Source organism: Castor canadensis, chromosome 12 (genome assembly GCF_047511655.1).
Source record: "Castor canadensis chromosome 12, mCasCan1.hap1v2, whole genome shotgun sequence".
NCBI lineage: Eukaryota > Metazoa > Chordata > Mammalia > Rodentia > Castoridae > Castor > Castor canadensis.
Genome location: NC_133397.1, coordinates 47,254,331 through 47,275,954, shown reverse-complemented (window position 1 = coordinate 47,275,954; position 21,624 = coordinate 47,254,331). Strand labels below are relative to the sequence as shown.

Below are 21,624 nucleotides of genomic sequence, written 5' to 3'. Positions count from 1 at the left end.
GCAGAACAGAGGGGGTAGGGGGAAAATGACAAATCTCTGGATTCTCTGCACCTTGAACAGCCAGTAATGACATTAAATTTGACCACTAGGTGCTATGTAAATAACTGTCAGCATAAAAGCTAGATTGTCAAATGTGACGCTGGTCTATACAAACTCCATTGTCAGAGATTCTGGCTTCCAAGGGGTGTATCTTAATGAGGCTGAATGATGGAAAGTTACTAGTAAAGCATAATATATACATACATATGTATAAAATCAACACTTTGCTTGTGTTTTTGTACCAAGGATTTTAGAGCCTCCAAACCTCACCTAAATTCTGTCACGTGCAGACTATACATACATACGTGCTGATGTGTGATATCCAACAGACACAATGTTGTACTAACTTTTAGGAGGCTCACGGAGAAACAGGCAGAGACCAGGGAGGTGTGGCAAAGCAGTCGCAAGAACTGAAAATCATCTCCTGGACATTTAAAAATACCTAGCCCGAATTTTCCTGCATACGTTGAGGGGAAATCACGTAGGACCAAGCTTCCAGGTATGCCCAACATTCACTGGAACGCATCTGCTCAGTCCTTAGCGTTCTCTCCTCAAATTCAGCCCCGGCTTTCCCATAGTGAGGTGAAGAATTCCATCTTATTAACTTGCTTTCTAAAAGGAGAAACATGGGCTGGGCACCAGTGACTCAAACCTGCAATCCTAGCTACTCAAGAGGCAGAGATAGGAGGATTGCAGTTCAAAACTGGCCCCAGGTAAATAGCTCAAGGGACCCTATCTTGAAAAAAACTCATCACAAAAAGAGAGCTGCAGAGTGGCTCAAGTGGTATGAGAGCCTGTCTAGTAAGTGTGAGGCCCTGAGTTCAAACCCCAGGGCTGCCAAAGAATGTAACAATAATAATAAATAAAAAGCAGGAAGATGGGATCCCACCAACGCCCCCCCCCCCCCCCCCCCCCCCCCGCTGAAAGAAGATGGCTTGAAGCTACAACACATCACTGATAAGTGTTTCAAGGGAAACCTCAGGATGACAGGGAATGCCAATCTGTGGAAGGCACTGCTCAGCCTGCAAACACTTCATCCCTTCAGTGCAAAGGGCCACTCGTCTTCAGTGTAGCAAACACACACACACTGTCCAAACTCACTTCCGAGTCCACTGTTCCCCTCTGTCTTGGGACATGAATGCCTCTCTATGTGAGCACCCATTTGGTTATTTATGCTGGCGCAGCACTCAGAAGAGGCACTCCTGTCTTTAGCCTATCTGGCTTCAAGAAAATCCCCCAGAAACCTAGAAAGTGGACAGACCCTAAGCTACATGGTTTAGGGTTTTCCTTCTTAAGGTTCATCTGCTACAGCATATTACAAGAGCCACAGTAAGACAGCACTTCAGTGGACACGAAGGATAGCTTTTGTCACAGAAGATCTTACGCGGCTGTCATTAGAACCATATTTCTTTTAACATACAGCCACACTTTTACATACAATGTGTTTGATGATTTCAGCTGTAGTCTTAGTACACAAACTCATCCTATCCCCACATTCCTTGTCTCTTGCAGGTCCCTCGAGCTTCTTGTAGATGTTCCTCACCCTATCTTTGTCTCCCAGAGTATTTATTCTAACAAACCAGAGAGAACTGTGTTGTACCATAGTTCCCTGGCAGACAAAAATATGTCGTCGTCAGAACTCACACATGTGGAGTCAGCTAGATGCTTTTCTCCAACTAGCTTGCAGAAAGACTACGTATTTCTGGCCAACTTTAGTTTTTGAAGTTTGTTTATGCATGTATCAGGGGAGCATGAAATAGTATGAGAATGATATTAATACCACATGTTAAAACTTGGTGTTTAAAATCAGGATTACTGCTCATGTATTACACACACACCTAAGGAGGGTATACGTTTTTAAATCTGTGCTTTTTTACTTAGTAGCCAGTTTCAGTTCCTGTTAGTTTTTTCCTTCCACACTGTTTAAATGTACCTTGTTTTAAGTTAAGACACAACACTAAATGCTTTTAGGTTGCAGATTATTTCTGGACATCACTGTCAACTGACACTTCTGCAGTGATGGGAAGGTTGGACGGCTGTGTTGTCCAATATGGTAGTCACCAGTCACACTGGCAACTGACCACTTAAAATACAGCTAGTTTGATGGTGAAACTATGCTCTTAATTTTAATTAGTTTAAAAAGAAATAGCCACATATGACTATTGGAACTGAATGGTACAGTACTACACTGTAATATCCTAGATTACAGTATATCTAATTCCTCTAAGTGGCAGCTTATAGAGTAGAGAACTGACACAGTGTCATATCCTAATCTGCTGGTCAAACAGATAATATGAATTTCTGACCTCATTAATTTTATAATTCAAGAGGCTTTTTACAGTCAAATGCTGGCTGACTACTATTGGAAACCAGAAAAGGAGGGACTGAAAGGAACATACCTCCTGACAATCTTGCAGGAATTTCTGAAGATCCCTATTGTCCTTTAATCTCATCAGAAGTTCACTGGCTGCTTCACGATTCTTCCTATGCCTGTGGAAGTAATAATGAAAATAATTTTTAAAAAAGTAAAGACAATTTATAAGCCAGTTTCTTTCCTGGGTTTCTATATATGTTGAAAAGAGCTTGCTTACAGTTCTCAATTATGTGAAGGTAGCAAGATGAACAAGAGATTTTAGCATCCTCCAAATAAGCAAGACATGGTACCCAAATACTTGTCTAAGCTACATAATGGGCCAATGACAGAGTCAAATAGCTGCATAAATTTGGTGCTTCCTAATCTAATAGGGAAAAAATCTGAGCATGCCCTGTGCATGAGTACCCATTTTGGTCAATGGACAATTTGAAACTTATCTGCAAAAAACTCATACTTGGGTGCAAGGCTAAGAAAATACACATAATCATGTAATTAGTTTTTCATAAATGCTTTGTGTTAGATTTCTTGAGAGTCATTCAACACAACAAAAAATCCCAGGAATGAAAAATTTTTGAGTTGTGACATGACATTCTTATTCAATCCCACTCTTAGTGAACAGGGTAGCTAAGGTTTACAGAGGTGAAAGCACAAAACCTTAGACAAAGAAACTTGTAAGATTTGGAAGTTGCTGCTCAACCTGGTGAATAGTAAGGGAAATGAGGTGCTCACTCCCCAGCTTGAACACTGCACTTGCTAGCAAATTTCCTTCCAGCAGCAGGGGCATGGGTACATGAAGAGCAGCAGTATGAAGGCCAAGAAAAGAACCACTACTGCAATCGGAGTAGCTGTTCTATACGGAGGACCAAGAAGCACTGCGATGAGGACGCTTCCCTGGCACTCCTAGACTACCTACACAAGAAAGCCAGTCTACATTCAGGGTATTAAGAGGAGCAAAGGCACAGAGAACACCCAGGAAAACTGTTGTGTTTTTCATTCTGACTCTTAAAGCAATTCATTGATGTATGTGCCCAGGGAGGTAAGTGGGCAGAACAGTCTTCCATCATCCATTTCTCCTATGGCAGGGTAAGGAGAGAACAACCTTGAATTCCCACAAAGCTGAGAAAGAGCAGCTCAGGAACATGTGCTACTGAATGAGGGTTGAAGAAGCTTCCCCAGCAGAAAGATCTTACAGTGATGTCACATGTTACATAGGCCCTTAATATGCTGATGAAACGACTGGCTGTCTCAGCAATGCAATCATCAGCTGCCTGGAGAACCAGAGGAAAAGGCCCTGCTCCTATGGCTCCATCAGGTGCCAGGGACTACAGAATTATAAGAATATTATAAATGGAAATAGTAGTGGTCATGTATATGTTAGATACATGAAAGGTCTTTTCATTTATTTATTTATTTGTTTGTTTATTTTTAGGCTGAAAGGGGTTCCATAGCTTCCCATAGGAAAAGGAATCTTAACATGTCAATGTCACTTAGGCAAAATGCAAACATAGAAAACTATTTATTATATAATGCTAAATGAAAAGAGTTTCACATATTAAATACTACGTAACTCCAAGGCTTAGGAAAAAGTACTAAAATGGCATTGCTAGAGAAGAGATAAAGGGGAGTAGTTATAACAACAAAGAATAATAAGCCGGGTGCTGGTGGCTCGGGCCTGTAATCCTAGCCACCCAGGAGGCAGATATCAGGAGGATCACAGTTTGAAGCTAGCCAGGGCAAACAGTGTGTGAGACCCTATCTTGAAAAAACCCATCACAAAAAGTACTGGTGGAGTGGCTTAAGGTGAAGGCCCTGAGTTCAAGCCCTGGTACCACAAAAATAATAATAATAAAGGCCAAAGACATTTTGTTATAGCTACACTTCTTCAGAAACCAAAAAATAAAATAAAGCTTTAATGAATCTGGGCTAAAAAAAAAAAAAAATTAGTCATCTAAGCTGCGTGCTGGTGGCTAACGCCTATAGTACCAGCTACTTGGGAGGCTGAGATAGAGAGGATGGCAGTTCCCATAGGCAAACAGTTCGTGAGACCCCCCCATCTCCAAAATAACCTAAGTGGACTGGAGGTGTGGCTTGAGTGGTAGAGTGCCTGCTTTGCTAGTGTGAAGCCCTGAGTTCAAACCCCAGTCCACCTACTGCACCAAAAAAAAAAAAAAAAAAAGCAAGTCATCGATCTAAAAAGGTGGGTGGTAAGAAATGTCAAGAAATTTCTTAAAGTTCCCTACCCTCAGTCCAGCTGTACCTCACTCCAGCTGTATTTCTATGAGAGTTTAAAAAAATAAAGTCAATCTTCTTCAGGAGGGAAGCAATTGAAGTTGGAGTTAGTGACAAAATAGAGGACTCCTGCCACTTCCTTCATCACAGAATCTCAGAAAAGTGCCACAAACTGTATCCTGATACTTGTGGAAATCATGGAATTGAACACAGCTTCAAACTGTCTAAAACATTCCTTAAGGAAGATAACCAGACAGAATCTAAATGCACTTCTTACGTAATTAAATCTCATGCATACCCAGAAAATTTCTCTCCCCAGGACATCTTTAATTCTTACAGTGGGACTATGAAGAAAAGAGAACAAGACAACAAATGCCACTGCTCTATGTGTGGCATGGTGATGGCCTTTGTTTGCTCTGAGAAGTCAAGCTGGCCATGCAAGCAGCTAAGTCGCTAGCTCAAAGACTTGAAATAAGTGGGCGTGGCCTAACTTTACCAATGGCAACCAGTGGTACTCATGGGAAGTGAAACTTGGAAACCATTGCTCAAATTTGGATCATTGATTCAATCCCAGGAAAGGACCCCAAAAGGACTTTTCTAAAATGTGGCTGTAAATTCCATAGTTTCTCCACAGTACTCTTTGGGGCAAGGTTCTCTTCCTTTATTTCTATCTCTCATCTCCTGTCCCCATAACAAGGCTCAAAAGCTCCCACATCACATGAAGCAGAAACTGGGTATATCTGTTTCCTCTAAAGAACTAAAGATCCCCAGCTGCTGGAGTAAAATAGTTTGCTAACTGTAAGCATTTTCCCTTGAGATATAGGGCTCTGATTCATGAAGCTGGAACTGTTTCTTACTCGCCAAGGACTGTGCTGTGGCTCGAATTTTCCTTTTAGCTAGGAGGCTCCCTCCCATTTCATACCCCTGGGGCAGACTGTTGGACAGCAGGCTGGTTTCCACCCAGTCACAGGCACTAAGGACACATCTGGTAGAGTCAGCATCCTTGTTCTGGTACTTTCAACAACTTACTGAAGTGTAAAAATATGCTGGACAAGAAAATTAGATGTGGAGGTTTAGATGTTTAGTTAGCTTGTGCCCCTAACAACACCTGGAATTCACTGATTTATATGCTTTTATAACAGACAAGGATCCTCTAGGGTTAGTTTCAGATCTTGAGGATTCTGAGGATAATAAAGTGAAACCAGAATTCAGATGACACTAGCTGAAATAAGAAAAGATAGTTATCCTGATGGCAAATTAATAGGAACCCCATCCTCTTCCATCTTTCTTCTGCTTATTGCTAGTTTAGGATCCTCCTTCTATTTCTTTTTTTAAAACAGAGAAGTCCCAAGGAAGCCCTGGAACTTCAGGAGTGCAGACTCTCAGTCAAGGGCAAAAGAAAGGTTAAGCTACAACTGAGGATTGCTCAAACTCTTTCTAATCCAGCAGTCACTAGTTTTGACAGTATCACCTGCCTCCAACAGCCTTGTGCAGCTGCAGCACTGAGGGACATATAAATAAACCCAGGAAGGAACAGAGCAGCTGCATGTCTGCCTGAATACACGTTGTCTCAGGGCCAAGTCTGCCTTGAGGAAACGAGCTACATGCATTTAACATGGAGGAACCAAAGAAATTCTTTTTCTCTAGATAGAGAGTTGCTCAATCCTTGTTTCTTACACGAATTTAAGAAGGCTTTGGTGGGAGGACTTTTTTTGGGGGTATCTATTTTAAAAGCAATAGATATAAATTATAATTAGTAAAAATTACACCAAATTCCATAGAACATATAGTTTAGGCTCTAAATCAGTGCAGAAAGAAAGACTGAATGGTACAGCTGGGAACTCAATATTTATGGGAATGTGAATAACTCCTCTCTCTAACGCACACCTTATTTTATGTTGACCTACTCCATAGTTCTGGGAGACCCTTTTAGATGTGGCAAACAAGAGAAAGCTCCAGCAAGCAGTTCTTCCTTTTGCATTGTATGTGAGAAACCGTAACATCAGTCTTAAAATGAACCCCTGAATCTAACCTAAACTGCAACCAGAGAAGATCCATTAGAGCAGAGGTGTTAGTAGAGTGGCTTGAGTGGTAGAGCACCTGGTTAGCAAGTGGGAAGCCCTAAGTTCAAACCCCAGTACCACCAAAAAAATAAATAAATAAAACTGCAAGGGGAGAAAGAAAGGGTACTGAGGGGTGAAGAGGATGGAAGTAAAATGCATATATACACATGAAGACAGCATAATGAAACCCACCAAACACTGTTTGAGAAAGGAGAGAAAGGAGAGGGTGAATGGGAATATAACAGAGGGGGTGAACTTGTTCAAGCTACACTGCACACATGTATGGAATTATCACGATGAAATCCTCTCATATTATTAATGTATGATAAATCAAAGATAAAATTTAAAAGAAAAAAAAAAAAAGAACAGAGGTTAATGACTGATGTATATGGGCCAGCCCAGGAATGAACTGGTCCACGCTGGTGCACCCAAATTTTGATATGCCTTGGTCTCTCACTTCAGTAACCAGGGCAAGGCAGAGTTAGGGTGAAACGTAGTATACTGGCCTTCAAGCTAGGGAGGAAATATTTCAAAAAAGAAAGAAAAAAAATTAATTAAAAATTAAAAACTAAAAAAAAAAAAGGAAATGAAAAGAGTTCTCTAATCCTGGAAATGCCCTGGCAGAACAGCAAAGTGCCATTTTCTTCCATCATGAGAAAGATCCTATGCATTATGCAAGTCATTTTCTAAGAAAGGCCAGATAATGTTTCTGTGTGGCTCTGCCAGATACCCAGAACAAGCAAATCTCACCTTCCCTTCCTCTCTCCTGACAGGTTTTAGAAGTTTCACATGGATGAAGGCAAATGTGGCTTGGGGCGGGAAAAGTCTGGTTTTTAGGGACTCAGTGACATGCCAATGGCTTATATTCAATCACTACCCAACATTACAACTCTTACAGATCTTTGGTTGAGGATTAGCTTGACTTTGCAGGCCCTCTTTTCTTTGGTGGACACGTGTATATGTCTTACAACAACCATATTCTCAGGTGGACACACACCACTAAGTTTCTGCGTGGATAGATGACATTTGCTTGGTGTCCACATTCTGCCCACTGGCAGACTTACACCCCCCAGGCCTAAGGGCCAATGACTCAGAAGTACAAGAGTCCCAGGATGCAGGACTTCCTTCAAAATCTCAGAAAACTGTACCTGTCATCAATAGAGTCCACCTTCTCCTGGATGCGATCTGAGTTGATGTTCCCATCGCTCACCAGCCTCCGGCCTGTCTCTACAACAGCATTGATCTTCTCCTCATTGGCATCCATTGTGGTCATAAAGTCCTCTTGTTTTTTAATAGCTGCTTCAGCTCCTTCCAGGGTAGTGGGCATCTCAGTATGAGCCAAAACATACTCCTTGTTTTAAAAGAGGAAAAAAAAATCATAGTAGCATGAAAGATTAACAAAAGAACTCTTTTTCCTATGTTCTACATTTCCTTGCAACAAACCCTGTAACACTTGATTGCTTCATTGCACTTACATAAAATAATCTATTGAATCAGATAACATTCAAAGTTGAAAGGCAAAAAGTCCAAGTGGTACATCAAAAGTAACTAAATTCCCTAAGAAATTAAATGCTCTAACCTTTCCCCCCAAAGGAAAGCAACTGAAGTTTTGTCAGCCACAAAGGTCCTGTCTTGCTCATGAAGGCAATAGCAATAAAGCCCTTATATCTAGCTTCTAAGACAGATTAACAATAGATGTCAGCAATCATCCTCAGCTGTTTTTGTTCTATCTCCACTGTGTCTTTGAGTGGAGTTCTTGAACCTCTACAGCAAGGAAGAACCATTTGGTCAAAAACACCCACTCACTATACCCTTTAAATTGAATTAGTACTTCACACAATGTTGCCAATTAAGTGGAATATTATGAGAAAATACCACAAACATTCGAGGATCTCAATAACACTTGAAATGGAGCTATACGTTGCAAGACAGTTTCCTCAGAAGTCTTTAATTCCTATTCCCTACATTGCGATGGATTTCAATTCCATTAGAGTCAGGGAAAAAAAAATCTGTCTGTTAAAATTATCCACTTAAGTTCATACAGGCATGGTTTAAACCAGTTGCCTGGCCACAAGATTTTAAATGGCAGTCGGGCCTGCTCAACAGGAAGGAAGCAAAGGCAGTGACAAATGTTACCTGGTTATTAAGAAAGGCTTCAGCTTGTTTTGTGTCCCTAAGGAACTGCTGGTAGGCATGAGACTGGGAAAGGAGATTTTGTCTGTTCTCCCACATTTTGTGGAGCTCGTTCCATCCAGTGTCCAAGGCCTGCAGTCGCTGCCGCAGAAACATGTACTGGGCATCAGTCTGTCCCTGGGTGACCATCTCACCCATGTCCCTCATCTTCTGGTAGTCTTCCTCATAGTTGTCAATTTCGTTTTTGATGTTCTCATGCTGTGTGAGAAGCTTCTCTGCCTCAGTCAGGGTGTTGGGCATGTCCTCCGAGGCAATGGCTGTCTGCGTTCTGGAGAGCCAGGACTGAAAGTCATCCAAGTCCCGCAGGAACTGTTGTAGCTTGCTGGCTTCTCCCAGGGAAGCCTCTCGATTCTTCAGGGTGGTCTTCATCTCCTCCCATACGTCACTGATCTCGGCCAGCCGAGACAGAATGGCCTGAGCCTGGTCAGGGTGCTCAGACTCCAGCTTCTCTGCCTCCTTCTGCAGGTCACTCAGCTTTGCCTCGATGGCAACCAAGTCTCGTTCCATGCCAGTCAGCTTGCGCTGTAGGGCCATGACGCCAGCCAGGTCATTGCCTAGGTCTTGGGTAGACTCAATAACCTTTGTCTTTTCTCGAATCCAGGATTTGGTTTCATTGCATTCAAGATGGTAGTTCTGGATGCTCAAGGCAGACAAAAGTGCATCCTTCTTCCTGTCGACCAGTTCTCTGAACTGACTCCACCTGTGAGTGCAGGGAGCAGAATGAAAACAGGAAACTGAATTCATGGCTAGATACCAAAGAGAAGTCATGGTTAAAGCTGCCGATATTTTCCCCTCCATCTTTGCCTTGACTGTATGTTTTCTGGAAAATCATCTCACTCAGAAAATTGACACCAAATATAGAAATGGCTCACAGATGCATGACACAAAGATGGATATGTAAAGCTCTCCAACCTGAGCAGCTGTAACATATCTGCCTCACAGTGCCCACTAGCTCCTATCTGCCATATACACCCTATTCAGCTCTGAACTGCTCTTAAGGAACACTTCCTAAACCCAAAGGCTGATGGCAACCTTCAGAACTGAGGCCAACTATCCACCACAACCTACTCAAATGTGTTTGTTCAGTAGAAAGATAAAACTAGGAGAAAGGTCTACCCTGACAATTGGAACTTTCATTGGCAAATTAAGCCTCAAACTCTCTAGAATCTTGTTCCAAAAATCATTTAAAAAGGGATAGCACAGGTGCCACCTTCTGTCTGCTACCACACTGGGTACAGGCCACACCAAGGCCTTAACTTCAGTGAAGAGAGAGGTAGGTGCTGGGCTGACTCTGTACATCCTCCTGTGTCAAATGACATCACCTCACCTTCAAAGCCACTTCTTACAAAAGAAGGATGAAAACATGTTGAAAGTCAGATGCCAAAGTCATGACATCAGTGTTGCAATGTCAGTGACTGCATGCAGGAGTTCCTCACAGTAAGGCTCAGTGACCTCATCCTCCCTAGCCCCACAAACGGCAGCTGGCACACTGCTGGCCTCATGCTCACCTCGTGTTGAGTTTGTCCTGCTGGGCTTTGATTTCCTTCTCACTGGGGTGGCCACTGTGCATCAGCTGGCGTGCAATCTGGTTCACCACTGCAACCCGGGAAGCCTGGTTGTTCATTTCTGGTTCTAGGCTCTCAAATCTGAAAAGACAATAGAGTTATGACTTCCATCGTCACTGGTGGTTACAAGATGACAGCCAGCACTCCTGGAACCTCCACTTACCTGTGCTGGATGACCTCCAGGTCCTCCAGCTTCTCTGGGATCTGCATGTTGTTGAGCCACTGTTCCTTCTCATCAATCCAGAGCTCACAGGCATCAGCCTCACTGAACATCTTATACAGGGCCAGGGTGTCCTGCAGGGCCTGCTTCCTCAGTCGTGTCAGCTCTGCCACTTCCTTGTAGCGTTCCTCGATGCCTGCCAGCCGACCCCTCACATCTGGAGACTCTGCGTGTGCCTGGGGGAGGGCGCTGGCTTGCTCATGCAGTGTGTCGATCGTGGGCCTATAGTTGGTGATCTCTTCAGCCACATCCTTGTGTTTTTTCACCAGAGACTGTGTGGAGTACTCATCGTGGCCCACGTCATTGCTGGAGACAATCTTGAGGATGTCCAGCATCCAGGCATCGATGTCATCAGCATCTGCCTGGAACTGGTGCAGCAGCGAGGCCTCCTCCAAGCGTTTCTTCCGAATGGCTGAGAGCTGCTCCAGGTTGGCCCACTGCTCCCGGATATAAATGATCCTCTCACGGATCTTTTCGGATCCAAAGTGCTCCTCCGCGATCATGTCTTCACCTTCTTTGATGGCCTGCTCAAAGTGGCCACTGCGGCCACTCATCTCATCCTCAAATGCCCGGTGCTTACTAAGCAGGCGCATGACACTGGTCAGGTCTTTACCATAATCATCAGAGGACAAGATCTTCTCCTTTTCCCGTATCCAGCCTTCCTCTTCTGCCATCTCCCAGAAGAACTTCCAAAGGCGACGGGACTCTTCCAGGCGGGCCCGACGCTCGGCTGCCAGTTGGCAAAGTTCTTGATAGCAGAACTCCATGTGGGCCACACGGTCCCGGATCACCTGGGGGTCACAGGGCTTGTAGCCTGTTTTAACACCAAGGAAGAGATATGAGTGTCTGACAGAGTTAGCAGGGGTTCCTCCTCATTTGCAGGTAGCAAGCTATACCCTATGTCCTAAGTGTTGATTGGCAGTTCAATTCTTAAGGCAGGGCCATATAAGAAAGCAACAGAGTACCTCCTACAATCTTCACTGGAACAGAAGGGAAGGTAATGACACGCATTATTCTTTTGGCTCAAATGTAGACAAAATGATAATTCATGAATCAAGAAAACATGAATCACATGCTTTGATTCAACTGCATATAAAAGAAGGCAACTGCATTTATGTTTCTAAAAATATAAGGAGCAAAGCCAAATCCCTCTAAGCATCTGCAGATGCAACCAGGTGTGAAAGCTTAATCTGCTGGAGCAGCCATATTGGGCTACTGGTTACACATTTGTATTGAGTGTGGCCTGGCAGAGTTTCACTCCCAAATGTCAAGCCATTCAAAGCCAAGCAGCATGTGATTATTTAAGAAAAACACCTATTTTGGGAAAAAGACACAGAGTTAAAGTGTCCAGAATTCTACTCCACTGAAACCTCATCACCCAGAAGTAGACCAACCCACCAGGAACCTACAGTGGCACAGTAACTTCAAAAGCCCACTGACATGTGCAACTCAGGTACTTCTATAGGACTGGGTCTCTGGTGTCAAGAAGGCACTGTGGAGAACGATCCACTCCTACCTTCCCCATCTGTTGCAAACTTCTGGGCAGAGGCATTGACACCTCTTACACGCTCTGCCTGAATTCCAATGTCTGCTTCAACCAGGGCATGCTTCTGTAACAGGTCTTCCACACCAAGCAAGTGTTTGCCATAGTCTTGAGATAATAATAGCACCTGTGCACAAGAGGCAACAGAAAGGACGTCTGTGAAAACAACCTTGACTTCAGCAACACATAATCTTTGGATAAGCAGATCCAGCAACCAAGTGGCACCTTTCTCTGGCTTGCCACTGACCCCACACCTTTAGGGGAAGATGATAAACAAGCCAGAGAAAAACAGAACAAACCTGAAAGCTAGCATCAGGACAGACATAATAAATTAAGGACCATCTACCTTAGAATAAACCAACCAAATCCATAATAAAAAACACAGAACAGAAAAAAAAAAAAAAAGGAACCTTTTTTTGTGTGTGGGAACCTGTATGAAGGGTTCCAAAACATAATCCTAGGCTTTAAGAAGAAAAGGTTACAGTAACACTATTCAAGAAGGTAAAAGATAAAGGTTATAGACTTGTGTACTTCAAAGTTTAAAGAAACCTCTTAGAAGTTGCTGGCCTCTTGAGTGAATACTTTTCCTCTTATGAGAGTTTATTGGTATGCTTCTATGACACTTCTGTCATCAATGGGAGAAGAATCTAGTTGAAAAGCTTATAAGCCACATCTTAAAAGTAGGGTCAAGTGACTGTAATACTTAGTAAACCCTGTTGAATCTTGAACCCACTGACATTTTTTTTCTTCCATCAAGCAGCCAAATTTTTTCCATCAATTGTGTTACGTCCTCTCCACATGGAATTTCTATTTGCTCATAAAATTTCTGAGGAAATCTCTAATCTAACATGAATTATGTTTATCATAACTTTAAAATGAGAAGCACCTCTGCTACATTTTATGAACATTTCTATTTTAAGAAGTCAAGATAGACTACACCTAAGAACACTGTAAATCTGAGACAATCAGAAGGAAAAACTGATGGTAACAGGTGACCTTGCCTTTCTGCCAGAGCAGTTCAAGAGGTAAGTAACAGATGAGGGCTGACATCCAGGGAAGGAAACATCTTACGCAATATCAAGCTTGAGAACACAGTGTCCTGAGAGAAAGGAGGCCTCACAAGATTGTGTAAAAACTGCTCTCTTCTAGTCTATCTTCAAGGCTAAATGCCTCCCAGCTGGACAACTAGTTAACATAATGAGCATTCTAAAGCCTACATCAGAGGACACAAAGAAGCATGGGGCTGTGGCACAAGGGCAGGTCTCTTAACTGGGTAGGACAAAGCTATGTGCAGAGTTGTCTGTAATGGAAGGAAGAAGCACAAACCAGCATCAGCAGCCATTACCATCCTGCCCCATCCTACCATCTGTACATGCATTACCATACTCCAAACCTTGCAATGATCAGCTGAGGCAGACAGTAAGTATAAGCTTCATAAAAAGATGAAGAAAGGAGGCTCAAAAGAGATTAGACAATGCAAGCATGCATGATCTCAACTCTGGATGCCTGTCTTGGCTTGCCCTCTGTCTACTTTTCCTATTACCCTCGTACATTCTCACAACATCTCCCCAGAGAAGTATCACTTATACTTAGAAAGATCAATGAGATCAAGTGAAAGTTACTGTACCTCCAAAGAATTAAAAACCACAATTTAATTCCCTACAATGGAATATGTTTAAGTTAGATCTAAATTACAGTAACAGACAGTCAGCTATCGAACTGGTCTTCATCACAACTTTTTCACACTTCACTGAACTTGTGAGCTAACAATCTTCTCATGGGTAGTGTGGCCACTCTGGCTTACAGAGTGGGTATTAGGCAAGGGTAACAAGTATATATTGAGGAGGTTGTGGGTAGATTCCACAGAATAAAATGCCTGGTTGGCCCCTCCTACTTTCAGTCAAGTGTTACCTTCATTTCATCCATCCAGTCCATAATGTAGAGCATTTCCTGGAATATCTTTTGCAGGCCTAGGTTCATTTCGAGACGCTGCCTCCGGGCTCTGAGCAATTCCAGCAGGTATTCCCAGAGCCGGATGACATTGTCCTTCCTTGCTGTGATGCGCTTGATGTCATGGTAGTTCTCCGTCTCAAGTTCCCTGGCCACAGCCACCACGGCCTGCACCCGTTCCTCGTATGCAGCAATGTCTGTCTCAATGGCCTCATGCTTTTTTGTGGCGGCTTCAACTGCAGGAAGGTCAAATCCAAAGTTGTCCTACAGAGAAATGGAATGAAAGAAACAAAGTAAGTCATTCAAGAAGAAAGAAAAAGAAAAAAAAAGTAGAGAAAGAAAGGAAAAGAAAAGAAAGAGAGAGAGGAGAGCAAGAGAACGTGAGAAGAAGAGAGGAAGGCAGGCAGGCAGGGTCAAATCTGTGAAATCTATCTCCTGATTTCTGCCTTCCCTTAAGACTCTGCTTGAACTTAGATGCTCTCTCCAAAACACATCAGCAACTTCTCACTCTTCAGAGGGGCCCAGCTCATATACAGCACCTGACTAAAGAGACCTGAGCAGGTGATAGCTCTAGCAAGACAAGGAAAACAAAGCCACTTTTATTTCAAAACCAGTCTCATTGCCTTGAAGGCTGGTTGGTCAAAGATGGAAGGAAAGGGTAATTTTTAAAAGTTATAAAAATGTGAATGGTTCACACACACTCAATGACTCTGAACAAACTGCTTGAGCTGCTTCCAAGTCTATGACAAGTTAAATAAATAAAAGAGAGAATACACTGGAAATTATAAACATCCTCTTCATGGAAGCAGGCAAGATGACAAGACAGTAACCCCAACAATGGATGGTGATAAGCAGCTGTGTATGACCCAGGACCTCGCAGGTAGGGCCAATGTTTCCTGACTGTACTAGAATGGTTTCCTTAGGAATGTGGAGAACAGGACCTGAGACACCAGGCGTTGGTTTTCGCTCAGCCAAGTCTCTCTCATAGCTGCCTTGCGATCAAATCTGCGGGCGAGCTGTTCCAGTTTCTCTTGTCGTATGAGCTCATTCCGCAGGGCCAGTTCTCTCTCATGTTCCGCTTTTTCCAGTCTTTCCCAGGCCTGCGCAAGTGGAAAAAGAATGGTTTCCTGCAATGTTCAAGGAACTGTCTCTGACTACTGCCAACAGCTAGTACTTCTCAAAATGACTTGAGAACTTGAAAGGGAAATTCTGTTCCAACTCTCATGCACTCTTAAACCTTGAGATTTTTTTCTCATGTTGTAGCCTCATAGGAATGCTCTCCCCTACTTAAAAAGCTGTGCAGGGCTTAGAAAACAAAAGTGTAAATATGGGGAAATGCAATTAAATTATAAACCTCCTATATGTAAGAGGACACAAAGTAAAATTATTTTAAATAGCTCTGATCATGTAAAAAAAGATAAATATTTTTCTCAGGATGAAATCATTCTATGAATCTCATTTGCTTTACCATTGCCACTTTTTAAAAATTCATATCTGAGTATTTGTTTCAAAATGCTGACTTATTATCCACATTAAATTCATTCCTACAAAATATGCCTTGCCTCACATTTAAAATAAAATACAAACATTCCCCTCAAAGGAATTTAAGTGTGTACAATTGACCAGAGTTTTGGACTTCTCAAATTTTTAGTTCAAAATAATGTCCACTGTGAAAGTCTATGACTGCAGATGAAAATAGGCACAATTGTGGAAATTATTTATCTGACAAAGGAGATAACATCTAAACCCCACAAACCCCAGAGATTCCAAACACATGAAATAAGGCTTCCAGTCCTCGATTCCAAACACATGAAATAAGGCTTCCAGTCCTCCTTTCTACATCTGAAGATGCTTGAGTTGACTGCCTAACACTGTCCCCCAAAGAACCAATTCAATGGCATACCACAACTATTTACTAGACCAGTTGCCATTCACCAGTTCAGGAGGCAGGAAGTAATTCTTCCATTCTCTTGCACTCCTGGCAATCAACCCCAGGAAGAGTTGGCGTGTAGCTCACATATGTACTTCCAGCTACTCTGGAGGCGGAGGTTGGTAGGATTACGGTTTGAGGCCAGCCTGGGGAAACAGTTGGCAAGACCCCATCTCAACAAATAAGCTAGGAGAATGACGGAGGGAGTAAATTCAACTATGATGTATTTTAAGAATGTTTGTAAATGTACTGCATCCCCAGTACAACAATATGACAATAATAATAATAAACAAATAAGGTGGGCGTGGAGGCATGTGCTGTGATCCCAGCTAGGTGGGAGGTATAGGTAGAAGGATCACAATTTGATGATGGCCCCAGGAAAAAAAATACAAGACCTTATCTGAAAAAATAAAGTAGAAAGGGGATGGGGTGTGCTAAGTGGTACAGTGCCTACCTAGCAAGTGCAAGGCCCTGAGTTCAAACCTCAAAAACAAAAACAAAACAAAACAAAAACAACACATGCCTACAGAGAGCCTGAAGCCTGCAAGGAGGTCTGGGCCAAAATAGAACTGGACACATCAGTTTTACCTTGTTGATATCAGAGATGAGCTTCCCTTCACGGGGCATGTAGACCTTCTGATTGTTGGCCCTCATCTTGCTCTGAATAGTGAAAAGCAGTACTTCCAAGTTCCCCTTCTCAGTAAATCTAAACACAGAGAAAATCAGCATAAACAATATTTACTATGTCTTGTTCCTTAATGGGGAAAAGTTCATTTGCTGCTGGAGGAAAAACATATTTCACACAGTCAAGCAATTTTAAAAGTGATTTATCTCTGGACTGATTTATGTTAATGCATATTAGAGAGGGATTTGTGGCTAGTCACTGGTCCTTAGAAACCTTGGAATATACCAAACTGTGTAGTTGTTTATTGTTGCTGGAATGTCAAGGGCACCCAGTATTTTATTAATCACTTCAACCAAGGTTTAAACCCTAAGCCCCAGACAACAGACTTCCTTCATTTGGAGAACATGGATTATTTCAAAGCACAAAGATTATTTCGAATGTCTACATAGTGCAATTTTCAATGGGTTTCAGAGACCTTACCAAGAAATTCACACAGTTTTCAGAAAAAAACAATGAATTTGGAACTATAGTAAGCAAGAGATAAGGTCTATAATCCTTATTTAAGAATTATAAACTTAAAAGTTGCATGAAAAAAATCAAACTTTGTTGGGCAAAGCAAAGCCTGATTTGAGCTCATATGATCTGCTGTACTTCTGTATTTAACACAATGTTAATGTTTACACATTTTGCTACAGGTATTTAGTGGCATAATTACAGGTTTCTATTTCAGACCCACCTGGGGTCTTTTATAACATATTCACTGTGCTTTTCTTTTTTTTGGAGACAGGGTCTCATTATGTAGCCCAGGCTGGCCTTGAACTCAGGATTCTCCTGCCTCAGCCTCCTGTGTGCTGGGATTACAGGTGTGTACATCCATGCATGGTTTCACTGTGCTAGTTTTCTAAAATCCAAAACATATGGTGTTATTTCTTAGGATCCTCACATATCCTATAAGTCAGTGGCACAATGACTAGTGAGGGCATAATTTATAGTAAAACTCAGCAACACAGAAATCAGATGAAAAGAGTAAGACAGGCCACTGGTAAGAGGCTTTCGGTTATGGGATGATGAGATCACAGAAGTCAGAAACCAGAGGTCTGCTGCTTGCTGTAACTCTTCTCCCATATTAGTGATATTACATTTGCTTCTTACTTGGGTGGCTTCTCTACAGTGCGGTAAGTGTTGAATGCCTGAAGCTGCTGTTGAACTCCGACCAGTGAATTGGCAAATTTGCGATTGTTCAGAATAATGATGGTTTGTTCAATCCACTCCAGAAGGTCAGAGGCAAGTGATTCATACTTTTCAATCATTTTTTCTGTTTCAATAGCATTGTCAAGAACCTGTAAACAAGGTTTACAAAAACTGAACATCAAGATGGTATCACCAGGCAAGGAAAACATGATTACAAGCCTACGCGAACACATGCACACTTAATGACTAGCTTTGAAGAGGTTCTGTGTTACCTTGGCAGAAGCATTTTAACTTTAGGAACCATTTACAAATAGGCACCCAGACTGGGGCTATTATTTGTGAGCAATGGCTGCTTAACTCAACTGTAATTGGTTCTGTAGCCTCCCAACCTCCAGAGAAAGATTTTGAATTGATTTCTGCAGCCCAACCTCCAGAATTCTTAAAGAAGAACAAAGGCTCTATTCAACTTGATCCTGTCTCCTTCCATTGTACTTGGAGGACAATGTCATCCTGTCTAAAGTGTTCTGAACAATACAGCAAGTGAACCATTGGCCACCTAAGTAAAAAAGCACGACTGTGGCCTTTTCAGTCATGGTAGGTTTCATAGGCATGACACTGGCTAACTCAATCAGATTTTCAATATTCAGATTTTCGACACCCTATTTCCTGGAAACATTAAGGAGAGGAGTAGTTATGTCTGAGATCCCCCTCAGCTCCCTTCCTAGACATTTCACCACTCTGCCTCCCATTACCCTGTAGGAAGAAGAGGCTTCTGCCTACCTCCTGCTGCTTGCAGAGGCCACGAGAGTTACTGTGTTTGCTACTTGCAAACTTGAGGAATGGGAGGACAAGTGGCTCAGCAGCAGTGCAGGAAGACATGAACTTTAATTACAGTCTTACAACTTACTAAACTGTGTGAGCTCACCTTTCCTATTCGTTTTCCTTCAACAGCCAAGGCCTTCATCTTAGAGAAGTAGTGGTAATAAGTCACCACATAAGTGATAATAGACTTCTCATCAGGGTGGTCCACGCTGATATCTGCAACCCAGAGAAAGCCTCGTTCAGACAGCATGAACTAGATGGAACAACTGTTTGACAGCAGCGAATAGTCCAGCACCTTCCTATTTTTATACTTGAGAGTATACTACATCGCTGTACTAACTTTGAGACTAAAAATGAAACCACATCATTGATTTATTTACTCTATGAATATTCATAAAAAGTCTTCTTCAGACTCACCATATTTGTTTCCTTGCCTTACCCTAACCCCTAAGTCCAACATGGATTTGTGGTTCTGCCTATGGGACCAGAATTTCCCCCAGGAACTCAGTTTCTGAACATCTTCATCTCCTTGCTACCCATATCCACTTAGTCATATAATCCTTACTGTCATTCATGCTTCAGACCCTCTTAGTCACATAACCAGACTTGAGACAATGGCTCACTCCCTGGGGCTCTCTTACCCTACTTACTGCACACAAAGCATCCAGACTGTCTTTCCAAAAGCAGAGCATGACCACATATTCTTTTAGGTCTAAAGTACTCAAAAATGCCCTTAGTCAGAAAAATAAAGCATACACCCTTTAGTGCTCTAGAATCTGCCTATAACTTTCCTTCTCTTTTTTTCCATTCATCCGTTCCTCAAATATGTATCAGGCCTTTTCTAAATGCCTAGCACTGTTCTAGACATTTCTAATTCTACACCCTACGACTTGACTTTTCAGAAACTGTGTATCTGAACCAAACGTCATTCTTCACTATTCCCTATATATGCCCCATAGTTTCCTATATGCCTCTTTCCTCACAACTTCCTTTTGTCTGAAATGGCCTTCCCTGATCCATTGTGTCTTATGATCATGGTCCAACTCAAAAGTTACTCTTCTGATTGTCACAGCTGGAATTACTATTGCCTTCCTCCTGTTCCCTTAGGACTTTGCATATATGAACACATAGTCTACTTTGTGCCAGGTACTCTTAAGTATTACTTATGCATGTTTTATTGCCTACAAATGTCAATGATCGAGGGAAAGAATTCTGTCTTAGCCCCTTATGACACCCCACCTTCCAAATTCCTAGTGTATTTTCTTGCACAAAGTGCAGTAACTATTTACTGAGAGAGGAAGCAAATGCATGAAAATGGCAAGTTTTTAAGTATGGACATACTGAAGGAAGCACTTAGTCTGGGGCAGATTAGGAATAGGATATACATCTTATAGATGTACCAGGCTCTTTTTTTGTGGGGGGAGTGTTTATAAATTTTTTTTATTATATTACTGTTGTACTGGGCATACATTGTGACATTTACAAAAGTACTTACAATATCACCCCATCATTCTCCTTTATCCCACTATTCCCCCATTCCTTGAATAGTTCCAACAGGTCTCATTTTTCTGTTTTCACACATGAGCACATAATATTTCCACCATGTTCGCCATCCTATACCCTATCCTTATATTCTCCCCCCCACTGGTACCAACTCCCTGACAGGACCTGGTTTACCTTTCTGAAAAAAAAGACAGGCTCTTTTTTGGTATATATTCATACATACACCTTCATTTCTATTCTCTAAACAGCCTTGAATTAGAGAGTTATTTCTTTTATTTTAAACATGAGAACACTAGGGCAAAGGACTGAGATGTTCCCTGCCCATGGTCACTAAGGCAACCAATGGCAGCAAGAGTCAGACCCAAGCTACTGTTCCCACCTGAGGGCTCCTGGATCTGTTCAACCCATCAAAGTATGCCCAAAGGAGAGAACTGGAGGACAGCCAGGAAAAAATAGCCAGACTTGCATGCAATTTACTAAACACAAAATGTCAACATAAGGGGAAAGAGCAGGCAAAAATGTGCTTTTCCAACTTGTGTTGGAATTAACTGATGCTCTCTGGGGGCACTGGACAAACAAATGTTGGGGATAATATTGGTTTGTGGTTAAGAACAACTAATAATCAAGATCAAACCCACAGGTTATATGACATCACTTGTCATTCTTAGTTCCTGTAATATGACCTGAAAAACACCAATCCTTTTAATACTGTGTGTCAATTAGAAAGATTAACGAATGAACCAGTTATTAAGAAATGCTGTCAGTGTGACAGGGAAAAAAAGTTCTTTGTAAAAGTACAAAGAGCTAGGGCAAAGGAAAATCTCCTTCCTATAGTAATGTAAGGGTTAAGCATGAAGAGTTACCAAAACTCAAAGAATTTCAGCTTTCTGTTTAGATTGAGAAGCCATTTAATAGGTTAGCACAAAGATAGTTTTATCTCAGCTTCCTGTAGTGAATGTATCGGTGGATCTGATGCACTGAAGAATAGCGAGAACTAGCTTGGCAGCCTCCTGACCTCGATCTGCCCTTGGGGAGTTAAACTTCCTGTTCTATATTTATAAGAACTTTAAACTTAGTTGTCACATACACAAGACTTTTCTTCTAATATTTGCTCACAGTTTAGAGGATCTATATAGAAACCTCCAGTGCTACCAAAAAAAAAAAAATCTTCTCATATTTTAAATGTTTTTCAAAATTAGAAAAAGTTCCTCACTGAAATGAAACCCAGGTGGAGAATTCTGTGGGTTTCCTCATACAGGTCAGCTCTGCATCACCTACACTCAGACTTTGGGCTACTCAGGGACCCATAAGCTAGGTGATCAGTTCTATCCAAAAAATGGGGTACAGCCAGGCCTAAATAAAAACTGTGAGTGCTAC

The 21,624-nt window shown here is 42.0% G+C and overlaps 1 protein-coding gene across 7 annotated transcripts in view; it reads right to left on the bottom strand.

The window, feature by feature from the left end:
- Sptbn1 (spectrin beta, non-erythrocytic 1) overlaps positions 1–21,624 on the bottom strand; it is a 173,006-nt gene that overhangs the window by 29,679 nt on the left and 121,703 nt on the right. For all 7 annotated transcript variants that reach the window (XM_020184677.2, XM_020184675.2, XM_074049714.1 and 4 more), the window contains 11 exons: positions 18,848–18,960; positions 17,884–18,071; positions 16,695–16,812; positions 15,118–15,276; positions 14,138–14,440; positions 12,200–12,353; positions 10,627–11,497; positions 10,407–10,544; positions 8,842–9,598; positions 7,854–8,056; positions 2,439–2,529 (listed from right to left, as the gene is read on the bottom strand). In XM_020184677.2, the coding sequence (XP_020040266.1) occupies positions 2,439–2,529; positions 7,854–8,056; positions 8,842–9,598; positions 10,407–10,544; positions 10,627–11,497; positions 12,200–12,353; positions 14,138–14,440; positions 15,118–15,276; positions 16,695–16,812; positions 17,884–18,071; positions 18,848–18,960 (3,095 nt within the window). The remainder of the gene's footprint in view (positions 1–2,438; positions 2,530–7,853; positions 8,057–8,841; positions 9,599–10,406; positions 10,545–10,626; positions 11,498–12,199; positions 12,354–14,137; positions 14,441–15,117; positions 15,277–16,694; positions 16,813–17,883; positions 18,072–18,847; positions 18,961–21,624) is intronic.